Source organism: Papilio polytes, unplaced genomic scaffold (assembly GCF_000836215.1).
Source record: "Papilio polytes unplaced genomic scaffold, Ppol_1.0 DF823399.1, whole genome shotgun sequence".
In the NCBI taxonomy this organism is placed as follows: Eukaryota; Metazoa; Arthropoda; class Insecta; order Lepidoptera; family Papilionidae; genus Papilio; species Papilio polytes.
The window spans coordinates 98,371-121,762 of NW_013525805.1; the positions used below are offsets into that span (position 1 = coordinate 98,371).

General features: G+C 33.1%; 2 protein-coding genes across 2 annotated transcripts in view; one reads left to right on the plus strand and one right to left on the minus strand.

Moving 5' to 3' along the window:
• LOC106104705 (casein kinase I) overlaps positions 1-18,240 on the minus strand; it is a 34,832-nt gene extending 16,592 nt beyond the window's left edge. The window contains exons 1-3 of the mRNA XM_013284832.1: positions 17,921-18,240; positions 17,155-17,451; positions 11,198-11,355 (exon numbers count right to left, since the gene is read on the minus strand). Of these exons, the coding sequence (XP_013140286.1) occupies positions 11,198-11,355; positions 17,155-17,216 (220 nt within the window). The 5' untranslated portion in view covers positions 17,217-17,451; positions 17,921-18,240. The remainder of the gene's footprint in view (positions 1-11,197; positions 11,356-17,154; positions 17,452-17,920) is intronic.
• A 1,133-nt stretch (positions 18,241-19,373) lies between these two features.
• Positions 19,374-23,392, plus strand: part of LOC106104921 (alpha-tocopherol transfer protein) — a 10,953-nt gene continuing 6,934 nt past the window's right edge. Inside the window, exon 1 of the mRNA XM_013285120.1 lies at positions 19,374-19,524. The gene's annotated coding sequence lies outside the window, so the exon portion shown is untranslated. The remainder of the gene's footprint in view (positions 19,525-23,392) is intronic.

The window sequence follows — 23,392 nt, forward strand, 5'->3', positions numbered from 1 at the left end:
AATTGTAGGCTCGGTTTTTGAAGAACCCAAGTGCATCGGTTTGGAAATACCGCCGAGGACAGACCGTTCCACAAAGCGGCTGTGCGGGGCAGAAAGTTCCGCGAAAACCGCAGGTTTGTGGAATGCCAGCCATCGACATGGTAAATATGGTACCTGGCGGTCTGTCGCGTCGTCCAATGACGAAACACGCCAGCAGGAATTGTTCCAAACAGCTCCTGGGAACACTCCCTGTGGTGATATTCCTCTCTCGCTTCTTCCACATTCTTACATATACGCTTACACGCTTAAAGGTTTCGGATGATCTTATTCTTGAGCACAACAATGTGAACGGTACATGTCCTCTTTGATAAGGTTTTATCACTTAGTTGAAATACATCTCAATGACAAGAAAAAACTACATTAGGACGTTAATAACAAAATTCAACTATTACATTTTAAGTAGGTAACATATGATATCGATTAAACAAGCATGGTTACTCTGTGACTACAATAACTAATTTATTTCTTCTACTTCGTCTATGTCTCACTACGTTAAAATTATTCATGATCGGCAAGGTTGCCACTATTGTTTGAATAATATAGTGCCATGACGGCTGAATAACCTAGTATCAAGTTTGAATAAAACGCGAGAAACTCAAGGTCCATCTATCCCTCAAATCAGTAACTAACAAATTGCAGTATTCAATCACTGATTTAGATTTAGTTTTTGAGTATATCAATCTTCACACGGAGATCAACAAAACCCTTAGTTTAGATTCCTTTTACAAAATCTACATTAACAGTGACAGTATACAAGTAACAACCCTTAGTGTGCCAGTAATACGATCGATAGTTCTACACTGACCCATTCTATTTAAATATAAATTCACGACGGATCCTCAGAAAAGTCAACGCATTGTTGTCATTCTTTCGCTGTACAAAAGGTTAACTATTCGTCGTACGAATATCATTGTGGAAATTCTTGCAGGCTTTTTTCTTTTCTTTGATATTGATAACTGAAACTATATAAATATACAACAGTCCATCATCATTTAGGAGAGATTAAATAAGATTCATAGATAACAGTTTGCTGTTTTTTTCACCATTTTCTGGAATATATCTTATTTTAGTAAAGTAATAAATCAAATGCAAAAATTTGAAGATGTTTGTTAGAAGATATCTTCAGAACGGATGTAAAGATTTGGATGAATATTGATATGGATCTAGAACACTAGACGAACGCATGAGCTTTTATTTTTTTTTGTTGGTCATCAAGTCACGAGCGACAGCCAACATTTAAAAAATTTGTTACTCTGTTAATTTTCATGTATATTGTTGACAAACGTTGAATCGATGACTAAGTTACTCATTATCATTAAATGATAATAGTTTTATCAACTGCCAAACCAACACAATAGCCTATAAACATAGCTGATTATTCAATACCGTAACAAATTAGCCTGCGGTAGAAACTGGTTAAATCATTGTACATGATTGACAAGTGCCGAATTATTTGTACACCACTGTTTAATCCATTTTTAAGGGGAATGTCGTGTTAAAACAATCAAGTTAAAACATAAGATCCGGCCTTAGTGTTTTCTCAACCTTGAGGTTAGACTTTATTTTTTATTTTTCTGTCGTTGCTATCACTTTGATATGATAAAAGTTGTGTAAAATAGTTGCACAACGCTGTGAATGCATTGGCAGTGGTTGAATGTCTGTCGATAAAACTAGTCCACCTCATGACGTCACGGCATTATACACCTATAGTGTTTTGTTTTTGGATTAAGAAACAGTTTAAGTTCTAATCATTGAAGACAAACACAATTTTAAGTAAGAATCAACTCTAGTTCATAACACTTTAAAAACTCAATACTATGGCCAGTATTAAGTACAGTAAAATAACATTGCTCTCAAAAAAATTACCGTATAATGTAAATCGTTGCAATTCCGTTCAAGTATTTCTTAGTAAAGTCGACGCCTGAATCACACGTTAGGGAGATCTCGGGTCAATGACATTGTGACTAATCACAACGCTCTATGCGACTGGAGAATGCTATAGTTCCGATCGATGGTGACGATGGAGTCGTAAAAAGAAACGTATTACATTTTATTATCTACTACCATTCAAACACATACATGTATGGTATTTTATCCTCATACCAACCACAATAATGAATTATGTAGCTAACATTTGCCCGCAACTTAATTCGAATTAAAAAAAAAAGTAAAACCTACGTCTTGTTTCGGAAAATCTACATCCGTGACAAATCGAGATCGGTTAAGCCGTTTTGGACATATATAGTAACAAACACCCATTTATCCAAATTTTCGCATATATAAAATTAATATGTTTATCTTCCTTTTAGCACAATTAGTGAAAACAATATGAAAATACATTAAACAATTTCTAAACTCTTCGCGAAACGATGCGACTAACATTTTTGATCTCAAAAGTTTGCATTTTACATTTACAATTGACTTCGAATGACATCAACAAGTTACATTTATAATCGTGTCTGGTGTATTAGTGACGAAGTCGGTAAAACTATAGGGATAGTTATAGTCTTCATAAATTGAAAGATCAAACAATCGTTATTTATTCACGAGTCAATATTACCGGAGACTTATATACTAATCCGGTTTAATATTGATCATATTTGAGTTATTTATTCAATTGTTGAATATTGTTTTTGAACTGATGCATTAAATAAAAGGTCAGGTGACGTCTAGCCGAGAACTGTATCCGACAGTAACTGACAAGAAGTATGAATACAGCCAAAGAGGTTGCATACTGGCCACCGAGATTGCATGGTTTGTTATTAAAGAGATATAGTCAAAAAGAAGAAAAAGAAGCATATAACGGTCAAGATGATTGATATAATTTCCAGAATAATATTGTAAATATAAAAGTTCGTATTTTTTTACTGCCGCGCTGTCAATAACAAGTTAAACAGTATACACAATAAAATATTCAAGGTATCATCGTCACTTTCCTTCCTTATGTCTGAGCCACGAAGTGTCTAGTGTGACTGAAACCTTACGTGTACAAAATCTATCATGGTGGTACAAATTAAATTTATAAACGCATCTTGTTTATATACAGAGTATTACGTGACATGTGTTTATAACTTCTGAGACTTCATGAATTTGCGTAATATAAACATTCCCATTTAAAGTGACAGACTTAGATTAGATCGTTAGTACACTTGTAAACTTGTCTGTAATGGTTACAGAAAAACATGTATTTGGGCTGTTCTATTTCTCGTACAATTCTCTAAATATACGGATGACATTGTAGTTGGAACTTAAACTTCAGTAAAAGTGTAAGCACGTCAATGTAACATTATTTAAAATATACTCTACATTACAAATCAGATTGAACTTATGTTGAACCATAAACTACGTAGTAATATGGCACTCTGACCGCTTAAGTGTAACTTGCTACTTCCGGCATAGTTAATGTAGAGTAAGTGTTAAATCCGTTTATGAAGTGTTTAACAACATCCATTTATGACCACAAAGCAGAGCGACAGTGGACTAATGCACTAGGGTACTAGGTTCGATATGGCATCTATTATTAAATAGCTGATACCCGCGATTTCGTCCAAGCAATATTAGGATAAAAAGTAGCCTATAATATGTCCGTCTATGTCAGCTACCCTTCAGTGAAAATTCAGTCGGATCGGTCCAGCCGTTTCGGAGATTACCCGAAACAAACACGGCTTGCGGACAGACAGACATAAAAAAAAATTTAAATGCGATTTTCGTTATCAGCAACGCAAATGTATCTTCCCGAAATCTGGATTTTTTTTTGATATTACAAAGATACTCAAATTTTATTATATGTAAGGATAGATGATGATACAATGAAATTTATCTTACTAATATTACCACTAAAAGTTAGTTACACTTAACTTCAGAGGAGTTGAACGAATTTAAATGAAATTAGAACCCAGATAAGGCAGTCTAAAATTGCGTATAGAAAACTATTTTTTAACTCACGCAAACAAAGTCGGGCGACTCATAGCTAGCTACTACCTTTTACTGCACTTCTTTATCTCGGGCAGGCGAAGATCAGCTCGAAAGTATCAACACAATAGTAAGACATCACCGGGGTCGTGTTACCTGACAATTCGATGGACTAACCTATTGTCCCGTTACAAGCAAAGACATCATATCGTTTCACTCTAAAATGAACTTTACGGTCTTATACTAAAGATCAATTTAGCTATTACAAAGTGACTTTAAAAATATCAAGATTGTTTTCGATATAATGAATAAAGGAGGTCTTTAGGTCACTGAAGTGGACCGTCTGAAACAAAACTCTTTGTTCGAATTGCCTTTTTCAGTGTTGTTCGGTATTTCGAAAACTTATTCCGTTTGTAATATTATACGTAACAGTAGTTTGTTGTAACACTTACATAAACAGCATTTTAAAGACAAGCACAGAATATCGGTTAAAAAATTTTAAGTCACAGGATTTGCTTCTTTGTTACTTGTATATTTACGATTGTTAATACTGAAAGAGCTAAATCAGAATTAACATACACATGTACATAGATGTGTGTGTATATACAACCAAAAAATCTTTGTAAGAATCTTATCTACGTTTTTGTTTGAAAAATGATAAACCGTAAATGGCTTAATGCGAATACTTCTAACATGGTACAGTTTCACCTTGTTCGTTTGTCTGGGTCAAGGTTCCCAAATTACTAAATTTACTGTTCATTGCTTAAACACACTTGATATCTAGAACCTAGTAGTCTAGTAGGAAATAATAATAACAATATAAACAACATTTACAAGTGTTACATGACTCCATGAATTGTAGTAGTACTTACTTTGCAATTCTGTCAGATATAGTTATTCGTTTTTGTTTTTTTTTCAAAACTATTGAAAGTGTGTACAATACTGTTGTAATACAAGTATTAGGACAGTGTAGACACATCGTTAAACATGAGCACAGCACACGTGCCGGGCCTAATGTCATTTTCAGTGACGCTAAACAGAATCCAATTCCCCCGGCGTTCAAACAAGCAGCCATACAATGTCACGATGCTACGATAGGAAACCTTATTATATGGTAATAACACTTACTTTTCCCTAGAGGTCACCTTACTAATGAATTAAGTTTTTAAATCTAATTTATTTTACTATACTCAAAGTAACAAGCATTTTGTTTAACAATTATAAAAAACGCGACTCACTGTACTATAGTGAATATTTCAAATCTAATAACGTCCCAAACAATTCGTACTACCACAATAAACCTAAATAAAAAATAAATAATCATACGCCCCGAAAAACATGAGCATTCTAACAGCATGACGTATATCTAAATATATTTCATTTGTTTAAGAAAAAATAGGATAAGTTATACGAAGAACCATCAACAAACAGGTGTTTCCCGTTGAGCCATTCAGCCCATAGGTTTTTTCCCATTGGGCTGGTTGAATCCATACAGTCGACCCAATGACCCCACTCCCTAAGTAATCCTCATCAAAAATACCTACAAACGTATTCTACGGGATACCTTTACTTTTGATGTTCGTAACCTTTGACTTCCTACTTTTTTCCCTTACTGAAGCGCTCGTTAACTTTATAAAGGCGGGCAACGCACCTGCGATTCTTTTACTGGCGGATGTTAATGGGTCAGTGATCTTTTACATCGGGTAAACCGTTTTACCTTTTGCCCCTTTTCTTCCATAACAATAAACTAAGAAAAGTGTAGCAATCAAATTTACTATACGATTCCAAACATTAATTAATAAAGCATGTATTCGTGTTTGTTTCATTTTGTTGAATTTTACACTTCTGATTAAAAAAAATCCCTTACAGAGATAAGAACGGAGGCATTTTATGACTTCACGAGTGAGAATACTGGCACCATACAATAAAGTTTCCATCGCCAGAACAAACAACATATTGTTCCCTCTCATTATCTTGCTGTAGAACTTCACTGGACTGATACTTGTGTTATCGTCTCTTTCATTTTCTTTGATAAAACAAAGACAACATGTGTCAAGCCTGTCGAAACCTTAGGGTTTCTAAGTTAAGAAAACAGAAATGTTAATGCTTCTACAGTATTTTTTCAATACAGTTGGTTTATATTATTTCTGGTAGACTCATAAAAACTTACTTTAACCTTATTATACTTGGATTTTCCTGTTTCATATGTAACTCAATGAAAATAAAGTATCTCATTCACACCGTCACAATTCGATTTTAATTCTAGCATTTTTATCTTATCGCACCAAATATAATCATTAAACGCCAGAAAGATTCAATTTATTAGTGACCTACACAACTTTTTGATTTTACTACACTTCATATAATTTCGTATTTGATCAAAAACTAAACTAACTCATTTACACAACAACCAAACGACTAAAAGTTTTGAGCAAAGTCTTCTAGCAAAATAAATCCTACAATTTTAGTAAGCCCTTGTTATGTAATACACTGCAGTCGTATGTATCTGCATATCCAAGTTGATTTCGTAAACAACACAAATCGAGGTGTCTCGTTGCTTCGAACCTAATCTGCAAATAGACCTTGCTCCGAATTACAAGAGTTCAACGTTACTCGGTCAATTGTCAACTGGAATGAAATGCGACATTGAACGACTTGCTTAAGCAGTTCAAATCTAAATCGAGAGATGCATCCAATACGATGCTAAATAAAACTTAAAAGATCACATCTGGATAAAATCGTGAAATAAACTATATTTCAGTTTTGTGCGATAATTAAAAATATATATTATATCTATGTATGCTATTTATGCTTATTAGTACAGAACGAAGTTGTTTAGTGAGTGATAATAAATTTGGGGGAAATAAAGGGGTAAACGCACCGCGTATGCGTATGCAAAATAATTAATGTTAAAGGAACAACTGACAATCCAATCGCATACACGCACGTCACTCCCCTCAAATAAAGGGTGCAAAGAATCGATACAATCATAACGCTGTTTTAATATTTTATGGACAGAATAAGAGTGCAGTAATTAGAAACTATTTAGTATCAAATAAAACTATTAAAATCTAGCAACTCCTACAAGAGTCAAATGTACAATGATTTAATTACGCACTGAATAGAATCGATCTATCGTACAATGTTATATCGATGTCTTGATCATCGATTACATTCACGCGAACACGAGCGAAATATGAAATCGGGATTATGCAAAAAACCGCAGTTACGTTAAAATAATAAAACCTAATGTATAGAGCCAGACAACTAATTTCAAGTGAGAACGAAGGTTACATTTTACAATACTAATTGCACTGGGGTCGTTACGAGATATCTCGTAGGGTAGATTTAATAATAGAAATCTACAATTGGCGTCCTTAGTGAACAATTAAATGCTGAGTGCGGAAAAAATCCTTGATTTTAACACCAATAACACCTTCGCTTTACATATATTTTAAACCAACAAGCTCGATAGAATACTCACAGCATAAAAAGGTTTAGTAACATTTTAAAAACATACACAGAAACATATCATACGATGTAATCCGAGAAACAATAGCATATTGTACAAATAGTCGCACTCACGGACAAAAAGACGTGAGCGTTGCATAAACCTCCGCTTCTAAATACATTTTACAACACACGTAATAAAGCAAGTCGAGATACAATACAACGCGGGACACGCTCAATTCTCACCTCCATTTTAAACCATCCACTTGACTCATTCATTATAATAAACCCTTCATAAGTAGACTATTAAGTGAAAGTCGACCATGTTGCATACATGAAGAATTTATAATTTTACTATTAAACAATAAATTGATAATGTGATTATAATATCCCAGGACAGAGTAGACAGACATAAGTGAGATTTTGAGGAAATTAAAATACTAGAATTAGGTTTAAAGTATGTCACTATCCTATGGTCAACCAAAGCACATTTCTATGAATGGGTGCATTTCTACGAAGGAGGAGGCAAGGTAGTGAAATACAGCCTAAAATACTCATTAAAATTGGTGGAAAGAGATCCTTAGAAGTTTAAAATTTATAGTTCTGTTAGCTTTCGCCCGCGTCGCCGTCTGCGCGGAATTAAAAAACAAGCTTAATAAGTAGCCTATGTGTTCTTCCAGATTATGTTCTACATCTGTGCATTTATGGAGGTATGTTCAGCAGTTTAGGCTACAAACATACAACCTTCTAAACATTCCCATTTATGTTATAAGTAAGAAGTAAGACATAGCTAAGGTATATTTGTATCAAGAATGGTCGGTAGTGATAGTGACAACTCATTAATTCCGCAAGATCGGTTAATTACATTCGTCCGAGCGAGCGCGCCCGATGACCTCACCTTTGTAACAGAGGAAATGGGATAGTGGATGTTAACTGGACTGAGAATATTGGGTTGGAAGTTTCTTCACATTTTTATGAATACAATACAGCTATACGATTACATCAAGTAAGTAGAATTGTAAAAACAGTAAGCGAATCTTTAAAGAAGTGATTAGTCTCTTTAAAGTTTCTACTACATTTTTATTCATAAGATTTATCAATTGATATCAAGTTAATACCAGAAATACTCGGCTTTCATTATTGTGTGATAAAAGAATCAGGTGTAAGATTCCTGTTCTGGGAAAGCAACGAGAGTATTTCCACACTTAGTACCATCGACTTTCATACGTGAAAATCTCAGTAGCAGACATTTAAGAAACATATAAACTAGGCATAGTAATAAAAAATTTTCAACGGGAATATCTCTGACAGGAAACAGTTGTCAAGTTTACCACTCCGTTCGTCTCCTTGAATTAACATTTTACAAAATTATAATAAGCTCCATATTTTGTTATAAAATTAACTAAACAGTGCTGTTAACACTATCTGTTACTACACTAACTAAAAACTAAAACTAAAAATAACCTTAAAATAGAGATTATTAAAACTTTGAATTATCAATAATATTAATATATCATTAAGTACCACTCGAATGTATAGCCTATTTATAGATTTATTTTATTATTATAGTTACTATGTGGTAAAGTTGTGGATGGCACATCTACTCAACACTTTTGAATTGTACTGTATATTTTTTTTTCTTGTGCTATTGTTCTTTTACCCAAATAAATGAAAAAAAAAAAAACACTATTTTTTTTTGTTGATAGCCTTTAATAATAAATAATAAATCCTTTATTATTTCACTTTAAAAATTTTCACATTTCATGAGAGCCTTGACTCCCGCACTAGGTTCCCCTGTGCTGCAGGAGCCAATCCCTTTTATTATCCCCCAAATTATGGAAAAAATGTCTCAAGTGAGTAAAGTAAGCTTACTCTATATACATTGAATCTTTTTAGTGGAATGGAATGTGTTATTATTATTTAAAAATTAAAGTGAAAACGGAGACGTGTAATAAATATGAAAGATTGGCGGCGGGCCTCGTAAAGTATCCATTGAGGTTGCGTCGTCGATGTGTGTCAAGTGCATTCGGCGGACATCACTGACTCAGTTTACAACGCCGCGTGCGTTTAAGCGAGACCTCCAATAAAATATCTAAACCAAGATTATTTCAACAATCAACAAGGTAATTTAATTCGAGCAATACCATTGACTGTATGGCTACTATACAATAACAAATTTACGTGCTTAAAACGGAATCCTAACGGGATTGCCAATGCAATAATTTCCTTCTACAGTTAATATTTTGCTTGCCTCATTACCGTTAGTTTCCACTGCCAAAACACCTGCACGAAACATATTGTCCCTCTAATTCTCTTTGGAGAAAACAGACATAAAAAGGTTATTTCGTGTGTTTATGCAGTATACTAGCTAAGATAGAGACCAAGAAAACTAATCTAATGACAACACTTTACTAATCTCATCAATTTGCCCTTGTCCCCAAGGAGGCTCTAAACTAAATCTAAAACCGCTTATACATAAGGTCGCATTGGAACGGATACATGCGCGCGAAAAACATTACCCGCCTTTTGGGTCAATCTGGTAAAAATAACGGTCATGACTACACATACAGTTCATCTCAAATATTGCAAGCCATTCAAAATCGACCGCGTGCCTTATTTCCGCTAACAACGCATCTAATATTCACTTAAACTTCAGAAAACAATATAAACGTGAGACTTGTGTTTTTTTTTTTTTAATTTTCCGGTTTTATCACGAGGTGAACAAAACACAACAAACGTAAGGTCTTTATCCTCCGACGTAATACATTGCATAATTTGCATTACTTCATTCAGTAAGAAAAACGCTTTAAACAGTTCATTACATATTAACCACATGCAAAAGGTACATTAACATAGAAATAACTTAAGTCTTGATAATACTTAGTTTTCATTCAACTTCCTATTAAAATATTACTTAATATTACATTAAGTAAGCGAAATCATACAAATTACTACTAATTAAATACATTAATTTGCTTAACAAACTTTAATTAAATATATTAATTATATAATTTAATTTTTAGTCAAAAATAAAAGTCATAACAAACCTAGGTATGGACTACTTTTCTAAACGCGTAAAATAATAAATTAAAACTTTATTTATCATTGCAACAAATGTAATTCCTAAACATCAAATGTGCCTAGAGATGTTCAATTGGTAGGGAAATTGCACGATTTTAAGTGTTATGTTTTACGTATAATGTACTGCAGAATTTGCGAGACGTAAAGGGCAAGGTCGAAGCGAACAAAAGCAGTGAGGGGCAATTGATTGATTGCATTATACTGTACCTCACTACGACTAAGAGGTCCACTTCCTCTTTTTAAGGAAGTATACGTCACACTTAATAGAATCAAAAATATCAAAGCAACATAAGAAGGTTCTACTATAATACTGAAATAATTTAGTCTAAAATATACCTTCTCAATTCAATTAAAATCCACAAAGGTTCACTGTTTATCATGTCATTAAAATAAAAGACTATAGAATACCATATTCTTATTAAATACTGCATATTTTTTTAATTTATCGAAAATAACGTGTAAGTAGAAATGTACGACTATTTTCTTATTTGAACTATAGACAGACTAACACGATACGATATTTCAAACCACCGAGCGGTCCAAAAAAAACTGCTAAAAACGACTGTATAAAAACATATACCTGTCTCTATATTACTTTAATATGAGAGGGACAACTACATGTTTTGTACAATTAGTTCAACAGACAACACCGAGGGTAAGTGGTGTTATTTATCGATGTACTTGTACCTGAGTTTGTCTAAATATAATGACTTACCGAGCCTAAGTTCGCCAAAGTTGCCGCAGCCGATCTTCTTGCCGACGCGGAAGTTGGGCCCCACCATGAGCACCCCCGAGGAGGAGGTGACCGAGTGCCGCGACGTGTGCATCGCGCTGCTGCCGCCCACGCCGCGCCCGCCCACCGCACCGGTCGCGCTGCATACATACAAAAACCTTAGTAAACTGCAACCAACAAATATCAATGTCGAAGAGTCGTTAAGTGTACAGTTGTGTCCCTTAGGATAGATTCAGCTCTGTGTGTTTAAGTAACCATTATAGTCCCAGCTAACTAGAGACTTTTTACCGACTAATAGTTTGATCAGGTCGGGCTGTCTAGCTAAAATTGTGCTCACTTCTACACATTTTCATACTGATCAAGCAGCCAACTAAACTCTTAAAGTCTGTAGTGTGCAGGGGCTCTGAAACGTCTTTGAATGTTACTATCAAAGATAAGGGTGGTCAGCCCTAAGGTATCTTTAAACTGAGTAGTCATTGGTTAAACATCACATAACAATGTAAACCTTTTTTTGAGAAAAACTGATACCACAACATCATTTATGTGAATGTTTCCGCAATGTGAACTCACGGTATACCAATTTAGTTACGTTCGACACAAAAGGCCTCTATTCGGGAACTATCACCTTCAAAAAGGTAAAAGTAAGTAACTGTCAATTTATCATAAACAATATGTTAAACATTCAAGATTCATTGCAACCTCAAAGCAGTGAATTAACGCTTAATAGTATGTTACGTAGTTATTGACAAATAAGCTCATATTTTAGCTGTAATTCAATTTTACCTTCTAATATAGAACATCGTGACAACACGATGACTGCTCTGATAAAGTGCAGGCAGTCAATGTGTTGCCAAAACTGCAAACCTGGAACATTGCATTGGCTAATGTCTCAATAGCACAAAACCTACTGCTTCCACTATCCACTAGTATTATGAAAGCCACATGCAAAAGAAACATCCCGGACCACATCTTCACTAAGTCTAGGTGGGATTGTGATCAAGCACTGATTCAGATATGATTAAAAAAATATCCTGAACACACCTTATAGAGAGAACCAAGGCCCAAGGGTTTGAAATGTCAATTGAAAGAAAACGCTAAAAAAAATTCCTTATATAGGGCAACAGTGAGATAGGTCACCTTTAAAATTGATTATTCAGATGACGCACTGAAGATTGAAAATAACAATCCATAATGCATTTTTTTCAACTTGTTTTATAATGCAAATATTGTGGGTACACAAATTTTACAAACAATATCTACTCCTGTAGGAATAAGGATAAATATTGCAAACTAAATTATTAAAAGAGAACTTCTTAATTTCCGATTTAATGGGAAACTTTAGTTTAACTTCTTGTTACATATTTTTTACACCTTATATCATAATTGATAGCAGGAAAAAAATCAAAAGCAATATGAGATAAAATGATAAATCAGTATTGTAAATGTGAGACAGCATGAGTTAGATAAAGGAACTAAGCTGATACAACTTCAAGAGGAGCAATCTTAGTAAATCAAGATACTGAACAACCCATTCTTGGACATTATTGGTTAAAGCAATCCTTGTTACAAACTATTATCTTTGGGCACAGATTTATGTAAAGAAAACCAAGTATTATAGTGTATCCTTTAACACTGACCATAAGTTTCTTAGTTGATAAACATATAAAAAACAATCAACTATCAAATACATGCAAATCGTAACTACTACCTACTCCTTTTTCAGGATGGAATGAAAAATTCAGTTGGAACTGGCTTTCCAGCTTGTGAAAAAACCTAGTATTATGATAGTATTCTGTAGTTTTTGCCTTGTAAAACATTTCTCAGAACAAATAATGAACCATTACATTTTTTTTATTTAAATTAAAATATTTGTTATAGTTAATATTGAAGCATGCAATGAAATCATTGTCCAGTCTGTGAGAGTGCAGAGACTGCAGTGATTCAGCGACCGTTATTGGCATTGAGTCAAAAGTGAAAGTCTGCCCCTACCTACCGTGTTATACCTGCCTAACTGAAACTGAGAATTAACCGTAATTTGTTAATAGCTATTCAAATAATAGCAGAGTGAGTCACCATAGGATTTGTATTTCTTTCTTGAAAATTGTAGTATATAAATGCAATTAATATACAAAATCATAAAAAAGGTTTGCATACACATAACTGTATTACTCCACTGTCATGGAACCTTTACACATACTTTTTTTTTTATAGTATAAGGTAACAATCATCCACCGGAATTCGCCAAAATAGGAAAGCGACCACTGCCCATAGACATTCGCATCTGCAGATGCATTGTCTTTAATGAACAGAGGAGTGAATGCAAGGATATTTTCCGTCACTTCCCCCACCAACATCATATCATCACTTCTGCTAGTAAAAAAGGGGTAGAGAACTAAAATTAGGCATCAGGGATACACACTTATTAGAAAAGCAAACACAGAGTGCACTTCATGCCTGTCTTCTGTGTGATTGTTGTTTTGCACTGGGCAGTCATTAATGTAACAGATGTTATAGTACACTCAACCACTGTTAAGTTGCTGTCTCTGTTTTATCAAAGGCAATGAACGGGATGGCAATAAGTAATACAATTGTTGCAGTAGTCGAAATCCACTGGTACATATATCAATGTATTAACACACCAAACAAATTTAGTTTTTAAAAAACTTTGAGGTTAAAATTTACTTAAGTAAACCTTTTTAAATCAAAGCAAACATCTTTTTCACTCATAATATTAAAGTTAAAACCTATAGGTACAACCTCTGAGTTATTTTACTTGTCTTAAAATAACAGTTTCCTATTTGCTTCTACTATAAAAATATTGCTTTTTACAAATCTTGACACATTTCAAAGCATCACTTCATTAAGTTTGAGGGTTATTAAAACTTAATGTAATATATAATACTTACAATTTCCTATGCATAATTGATGTTCAAATAGTTTAAAATTAAATAATCACAATGAATCCTAAACATTTTTAATAACTTTTATATAAAAAGTAACAGAAATCACTTGTCAATTTAGTTGACACTGGCTGAGCACACTTGATTTTAACTATAAACAATAACTTCAAAAGACATCTTTAGATGAAAATAAATGAAATTAAATTAGCAAGCTTTGTGTATAAATGCTTCACATCAGTAAGAGATAGCATGTTCTGTTCTTATTAAGAAGTGTTATCAAGGGTATTGTGATATAAGATGTTTATGTGTTGTGATTCATTCCAGTATTGATACTGAGACAGGCCACATTTTAACTGTTACAAAATCATATATCATTTATGTAGATTGCATAATTATAAATAAAACTAGCATTCTGCCGCAACTCCGTCCACATGAAATAAAAAAAAAAAACAAAATAGAGTAGCCTATCCTCTACATATATGCGAAATTTCATCGAGATCCATTCATCCGTTTAGGCTACAAACTCTAACAAACATCTATCCATCTAAACTTTCGCATTTATAATATTAGTAAGAAGGAAGATTAATAAATTAACACTTATGTTCATAACTTTGAGGTGTAAGCAGAAATGATTTAACATACATAATGTGTTCTCTATATTAGTTTTCAGTTTTAAGGTCTATAAAAATCACTGAAGTCCATAATGTCCGTAGGGACATTGTATGATAAAGTGCAAATATACATCTTACAAAATTTCCCTAGGCTTCCTTTTACTTTTAAATCCTCCTTTGTCCCATTTCAGTCTCAATCAATGTAACAGAATCTGGTTTTGAAATAATCATATTTGGATTTTAGTTAAAATATTTTTTGTAATCATTTCCTTCTATACTAGGTTAGAAAATAATTTATTAAAGTTTATAACAAAAGTATAGTCTCATTCAATAAGAGATTGTTTATGGATTTCTTTCATGTTCAAGGTTATTTACTCAGAAAAGTCATTTAAAAGATAAAATTACTTTTACACATGCATTATGGTTTACATTAGGACTTGAACCTGCTGCCCACACTATAATTACACATGACTTTTAATTTACTTTTATAAATCCATACATTTAGTATTTTAAAGAAAATAAACATGTGATCTAACATTTTTAAAACAAATTTTACACCAATTTTTATATTTACTTCTCATAATAATTATTATTTAATCTTTAATAATTATTTATTTAGTTGTTTTTAAACCATAAAATATACATCATATTCTGCAACAGAAAAATTCTTTCTACAATATCTTGGACTTAAAGATATGTAGCTTTCAACCATGACACCATGTGGAATAATAAAAAAAAAACAAAAGTATGTATGTTCTTATGTGTTCTTCCGGACTATCCTCTACATCTAATTTAAAATTTCTCCAAGATTCATTCAGCAGTTAGGCGGTAAACTCTAACAAACATCTATCTATCTATCCATTTAAACCTTTTTATAAAGACAAGTCACAACACACTAGTGGCATATTTTAGGCAACTAAAAATAGTCATAACTGAAAAAGTTTATTTTGATTATGAACTGGATTAAGAATCTAGTTAAGCAAATAACACAAACACAATTTACTACTGTTTACTACAAATGTTTAAGTCATCAAAACAAACTAGAGAATTACAATGGTAACAAGCAACAGTACATTTTAATGAATGACTCATTATAATAATCAAGCTAAAATGGTATATGTACTTACTTTACATTTAAATCTACCTCACACAGATGGTAAAAATTTTAATTTACCTGTCATTTTTTGACTATTTGCAAAATAGTTACTCCATTAACTTAGGTAAAATATTTTAATTCAGGTAGACACAAAGAGCAACTAAGAAGTATGTTTTTTTTTTTTAATTTAAAAGTAAGTATAGCTTAAGCTAGAATGTAAATTAGCAGCCTGAGCGCATCAATCACTTTTTTACATCACTTTCTAGTTCCTTAAATTTTTATATTATGGTCTATCTATGATTAAAGCTGGTCAGTCACAGATTAAAAATTCATTAACCTGTTGTGTAAGTTGTTGCTAACTAATGGTCTTGTTTTATCAACATAAAAGAGAACAAAACAGTCGAAAACATAAAATTATATGCAAGTAATTAAATATTTTATATAAAATCCTGGTTTGTGGAGCAACAACCAGCTTTTTTATATATCACAATGTATAATGTAAGTAAATATGCAAGGGTTTTTTACAATTCTGGTTAGGCAATAAAAGAAAACACTCTTAATCTATATCTATTTAACTAAATATATCTATCAGGTGTAAACTTATAGTTCTACAAAAGCCTACAAATATTACCGAGTCGACTACCATAACATTCATACAAGAAGTATTGTCATCCTTGTCATTCTCTAAGAATAATAATGATATAGTGATACATTATGCAGGTATTAAGGGTAATGGGAACTGTTATAATATATTCAGAGAACTATAAATGAGGATTTGTCTGTAAAGTCTGTAAAGTTTGAGTACACTGTTTACAATTGATTAATGTAATTGCTTATGTCAATAAAAATCAAACTACAGAAATAACACCACTTAGAAAAGTATATTTAACTCGAGCATTTTCAATAGCTTAGAGTTTAGATCTAATTGTATTGCATAAGTGTTTTGGATGTAGAAACACAGTTTAGGATTTTGATAATAAATTATTAATTTCCATCTGTTTTTTGACATGCTAAACATATATTGCAAGCTTTTAATAAGATTTTATATATAATTCTTTTGGCTGATTAATGTTCAACTACATTGCAAACCAAAACCACAAACTACACCATACCTTAATATACACATGCAACCACTATGTAATAGAGAAGCAAAATCTGCTTATTTTTCACACTTTAATGGCAATGCTATTGACTCATACACATCTAATCTATTTGGTTGCTTTTAATCTTTAAAAAGCTAATGAATAGTTGTTTTTAATGTGTTTTTTACAAATCTGAATGAAAATAGTTTAGTAGTGTAATAATCTAATGGTCTTGTTAAGATGTACTTACGCAGAAGTTCTTTTATCGTCACTTTGACGTTCCTTTTCCTTATTGCTGTCTCGTTTATTCATAATACTAGGGTCTGGTGCAGGTGCTATGCCGAGCACACTGATCACTCCTGGAGTTCAGCTTCCCTGGCCGCACCCGTGCAGTCCATGTCACCACAGCTTCCGAGAATATTCACACCAGCACATAATCCCCATGTCACGATACACACTACTTTTTAAATATTGCTTTTTTTATATTTTTGTACACTATTTAACAAATTCACTGTTGGTAATTTATCTCAAAATCATTTTTGTTACCCTGAAAGCACGATTTTATTTTGATGTTTCGGCAATACGTAAGCGATGCGATACCAAGGACTTAACGGAATTTCAATGACCGAGAGATAACTATCGTTTTATGCTACCGATATCTGATATTAAATATGAAACATACTCAATATCTGATAATTTTGTTGTAGTGTGACAGATGAAAGCGCCAGATATAGGTCGCCCTGCCAATGTTATGTTCAATCAAGAGTAACAAACGAGACGGGGCTCACACCTTGTGCATAAAATGATTCACACATAATCACACTTGCAATTTGCAAATTAAATAACCACTATTTCTCATTCTAACACTCATAAAATAAAACGTAACTACCAGAAAACTAAGGAAATGACAGATTTTCGTTGAAGTAGGAAATCGGCCCTAATACAATCGTTGCTTCTCAATCGCCTTATTAGCTTTTTACGGATGTAAAATAACAATTTCACTGTTTAATACAGACATAAACTCATTCTCCTCTTATGCAGGGAATGTAACTTTTGATTAGCTCCACAACGTCGCCGAAACATCAAATCAAATGGACATTTGTCTTGATAAAAAAGTTTAGGTTTTGTAATGGCCACCAATGGTACACTTTAAGCACTTTTAGAATTATTTTGTTAATGTCCTAATTTTATTATTTTATCTACTGAATTAAATTAATTTCTAGTTTACCGACGTAAATACAAGCTAACGACAAAAATTCATAGTTAAAAAATATTAGTTCAAAGATTATTCACTGAAATATCGCCATTCGGCGCATGCGCGAACTTGCACCCATAAATGTTGCTATTTCAAAATAATAGCAAAAAAAAAACAAACAACCCGAAAAAACAAAACCCTTTATTTGAGATTTAAGATAAATTCATGCTTTTCATCTCACATTGTATTTAACTAACATTTTGTTGTACTGCTTAAATGAATATATTTTTTGGATTTACATTCAGAGTTTGTGACGATTAATTTTAAGTCTGGCAGCACCGTGAGATAGATGCGTTCAAAACAAAGTACACAAGAAGTAAAAAAAGAAGATCGTGGAAAAGCAGTAAAAACACAGAACGGCATTATTGTATTTTCGCAATTTATTTAGTATATGATTATCACGTCGTGATCAATACATATCTTTTTCTTCGAAGTAGGGTTGACGACGACGACCGGTGCGCTGCCGGCCGTAACAATAAATCTAAAACACGAATGAAATGAACGAACAAGCAGCTAAAAGCGCGATAAGACCAGGAAGATGGGGGTGTAGATGAAGATTTGTATATATGATTTTATAGCTTGTAATGTACAAATTATAATATCTAATTAAATACATAAAGAACTGTACTTAGAGTCCGTTTTCTATTTTATTAAAAGTTTCATTGGATTATAAAGAAAACTTTTGTTTTATGCTATTTAGGACATTATACATATGTACATCACTATTTTTTCCGTGCGACTTCATCCGCATGCCATTATAATTTTATTTTTTTGTTAACATTCCATAAAACTTAATGTTAAAATTAAATGCTGAATTGACAACAGAGGTCCATTGCCATTGGCTGATAATTTAGGCATCCATGGAAACCTTGCTTCTTTGCTGCATCCACTATAGCTCATATTAAATAAGCACTATGACTCTCAGTACATTACTTCAGTAAGTATGTATGTATATTACTTTTTTGGAATCTCTACCAACCTTACATAGTCTTACAAGGTACAACCACGTTATACAATTGTATGATCATTAACTTCTGTCATAAAAATGTACCGGAATATCGTTCGTTACGAGATGATTATGACATTTTTCGTTAAGCAACGTTAAACTATGTAAATATCTAAGCTATATGCTACGTGGTACAGTATGAATGTCATAGTTGTTGAGCTTGAGCATTCCGCTTATTTAGTTCCCTTTGATCTTGATTCAGACTTCGTCAATCGGCCAGTCGGCAAGCGGAGCGGTAACGAACGGACGTGTGTGACCTAGGTTATGTTTACAATTCGATTTCAAATAAGACGTATGTGTAACTTTACGTTCAAAAGATAACAACTCAAGGTCTATATTGCAAAACGGATTGTCGAAAGGTAAGTGGTTTCTGTCGCTTTAATGTTTTAAGACGAAATCTTTTGTAAAATTTTAAATTGTTGACGTATTTCAAAGCCTTGTGTGCATATAGTTTACTTAATCTGCATTTATTTACTGGTCATTAGTGTAATTATAATATTAAATTTGAATCTTTAATTGGATTTTTTGTGCAACTCTACATTCCATAAAGTGTCTTTTTTTTGGTATCGTGATCGTTCAGCAAGTAAACGACTTAACTATTGCAGGATACGTGTTCGATTCCCAATCAATCTCTGTTTAGAATTAGACGGTAAAGCTTTACAATTTAGATTCGTACAGTTTAAAAATTATTACTATTATTAATGCTTTGAAAAAGTGGAAAGTAAGTTGGTTGGTTGGAACCTATGCATTGTCTAAGAAGCAGCTTGAAAAACAAAAACAAAAACATTTACCGATCACAATTAAGTAGTCTATATTTAATTATCGTTAAATGTTCCATTTTTTATTTGTTATTTATTTGTTTTTCACTTTCTTAAAATTTGTAAACACCATTGTAAGAACATCCAGGGTACATTGTCGCTGAGTAAGCAGGTTTTCCCCCAATCAATGAAGTGTAGACGGAGTTTTACGCGCCATAAATAAGTCTGCCTCACTCTGCCACCCTTCAAATATTTTATTGATTATTAAAACATTATTTTATCTTCAATAACATATAATCTTAAGGTTATTAATACTAATGCAATTTCTTGATTTATGTTTGTTGATATTTCACGCTGTATATAATGACTAATAAATCTTTAAAAAAACGAGACTGGCAGGTAAAAATAAGAAACAATAAGTTCAAAATAAAACAAACGATATACCAGTATTCAATCAGTTGAACACCAGCCAACGTACAATGTTAAGTGGTAGTTATCTATGCAACAATAGCATACAAACGTTCCGTCAATGCTAAATGACCTAGAGAGTAACTCGTCGTAAGGACACTTGGACTCCATTTTATATGTAGAGACGATAATAAGAGGATACAGTCAATTTTAAAGCATTCAGATATAACCAACCATTAGCCAACATTGGAAAAGTGTAAGAAATGTTCGAAAATTGGAACTGAATTAGGTTGGTTGTGATACTGTTCTTTATTTTTTTTTTAAATAAAAAGGGGCAAACGAGCGGCGAGAACACCGAGGTGGTCGACGACGCCCATGGACATCTGCCACGCCAGGGGAACTACAGATGCATCGTCGGTTTTAAATTTATAGCAGCTTCTAAAGTAACATTAAGAGAAAAAAATCGTTTGATATATTTCTTCTTCAACTGTTTACAATGTAACTGTTCATCATCTTCCAGATTCTTTCATCTTTAGAATGGATAAAGTTAAGAATGTGTATGTTAGAGGAAGTTTGAAAGTAGCGCCAGTGGTGGAGAAATTGAGAAGCAAAAGGTTACCGTGGTATGGACATGTTATGCGAAGAGACGATGGGGACATAAACCTGAAAGTGTTAAGAATGAATGTGGATGGCTACAAAGGAAGAGGAAGACCGAAGAAAGTATGGATGGATTGTATGAAAGAGTATATGCTTAAGAATGGAGCGGATTTAGATATGACGGCTGATACAGATGTATGGAAGAGCAGCACATACTGTGCCGACCCTCCGTAAGGGATAAGGGCAAGTTGATGATGATGTTCATCATCTTCCAGTCCTTATCCTACACCAGTAGTGTCGCTGCAAAAGGTTTTGGTCCTCTTGTTCTTGTCACCTTTCACGCAATCTATCCATCTCTTTCTAGGCTTACCTCATCCTGTGTAACCCTACACGTTCATTACTGTGCAATTGTTATCAATACTCATTCCTTTTAGCAATTGAAATTTATTGTTAGTTTGAATGTTGCATTTGCATTTTACAATTATATTTCCACTCAGGCTGCTGCTATCAGTGGCAGGAAATCAGTAATCGACGTACAATGTTGTCATTAGTCGTAGATTTTTGTTATTAAGTCAAAGCGGAACTCGAGAACAGTCTTCCCTCAATGAACATTGTTCTCTATCGAGTTTAATATTTTCATTTTGTTAACACAATATGCGTGTCATTTCGTCGTCTAGAAATGTGAAACGATTCAGTCATGAGTTTCGAGTTCTGAGTGTTCTGTGTTCTGTGTTCGACGAAATGAGTTTTGGTACAATTTGGAAGTTTAATTAATTCCAAAGGTCAATCTACTTCAAGTACCTTTCAGCCCTTCTTATTTTCTTAAAAGCTAGAACACTTAGTAAGGTTAAACACATTTTTGCTTTACTAGCCTTTCTAAGTGTGAAGAAAGGTTGGTCACAAAGTTATTAATTCAGTCGTATGCAACTTTTAAGTCATATTGTAACCGCCGAATGTAACTGAGAATTGTTTTATTATTATCCCAGACGGTATTCGGTATTTTCACCTTCTGCATACAGAAATCGGCAATTCCAAATAAATCAATTGCTAAATATAAGCTTTCAGCGACAGTCGCTGCAGTAAGCTTGTACGCGCAGTGCATTGCGTATAAATACGATTGTATTCCGTTCTATCGTTTGCAGTGTTAAATATAATAATATTTAATTCATCTCGATCTACATTCATATTGTTAAACCCGCTACAGACGCTCAGTTCTATCTGAGTTTAACAGTTCGACTCCTCTGTTAAAACTGTCAAAATTGAGCGTGTGCCGTGACTTTAAATTATACCTACTCTTTAATAAAACAGAACTACATATAATTGTAGATATTTTGCGTTTATTTTTACGTATTTTGTTATAATGAATATACATACTAATGCACTTACTTAAACACCTGAAAAACGTGTGGGAAAACACTGTACATTTTTTATAATATAAAAATAAATTCAAACAAAGAACGGAAACTTAAAAACAAAGTTAATATTGCAAACAATGTCGAAACAATAAAAACGCATTACTTTTAACTTTGCTAAAAGACAGCATCATCATCGTCCTCTTTATCCCACTCGTGTAGGGTCGGCACAACAGGTTTTTGTCCTCCAAATAACTCTATCCTACATCATCTCAGTCATCACTCCCTTTTTGATCATGTCACCTTTCACGCAATCCATCCATCTCTTTCTAGGTCTACCTCTACTGATGTAACCTTCCACACTGATAACTGACGTTCTCCTTGTAACATGCGATACATCCCTCCTCATAACATGCCCATACCATGCTAACATTTTACTCCTTACCTTCTCTACTACTGGGGCTACTCTTAAACTTCCTCTAATATACTCATTTCGTATCTTATCCATTCGTGTGTACTTTGCTGAAGGACAGCGAGTTTATTGCGACAATAAGAGTACGTTTGCACTGAACAAACGTTATCATTGACCTTGGATTTGCTAATCTCAAATCTTTGATGCATTAACAATTATCAAAGATAAATCGACATCTATCTAGTAAACATCTAAGTGAAGTCTCTAGTATTTATGTTTTAAAAATAAATCACTTTAAGAGCACGCGCACACCTTTGACTAAACTATCGCACAACTGTTTAGTCGTGCTTTGATTCTTATATTCCTATAAGCTCGATTTTTGGTTGTGCAATTAAACAATTGGATGGGCTGCGAAACAATCGAAAATCGCACGCACAACAGTTGTGCGATACTTTAGTTAAAGGTGTACACCCGCTCTAAACTTACAGAAGTATAAAATCACATAGTTATCCTAAATTATTTTGGAGTTCCAAACAAGGAAAATATTTTTTGTGCAATTTTTTTTTGTCAAAAACTTGGAGTTAGTTTAGTTGTTAAAGTAACTCCAAATATGAAATCCATTTTTGACCGACTTCCCAAAAGAAGGAGGTACTCAATTCGTCTGTATGTTTTTTTTTTTTTTTTTTTTTTTTTTTTTTTT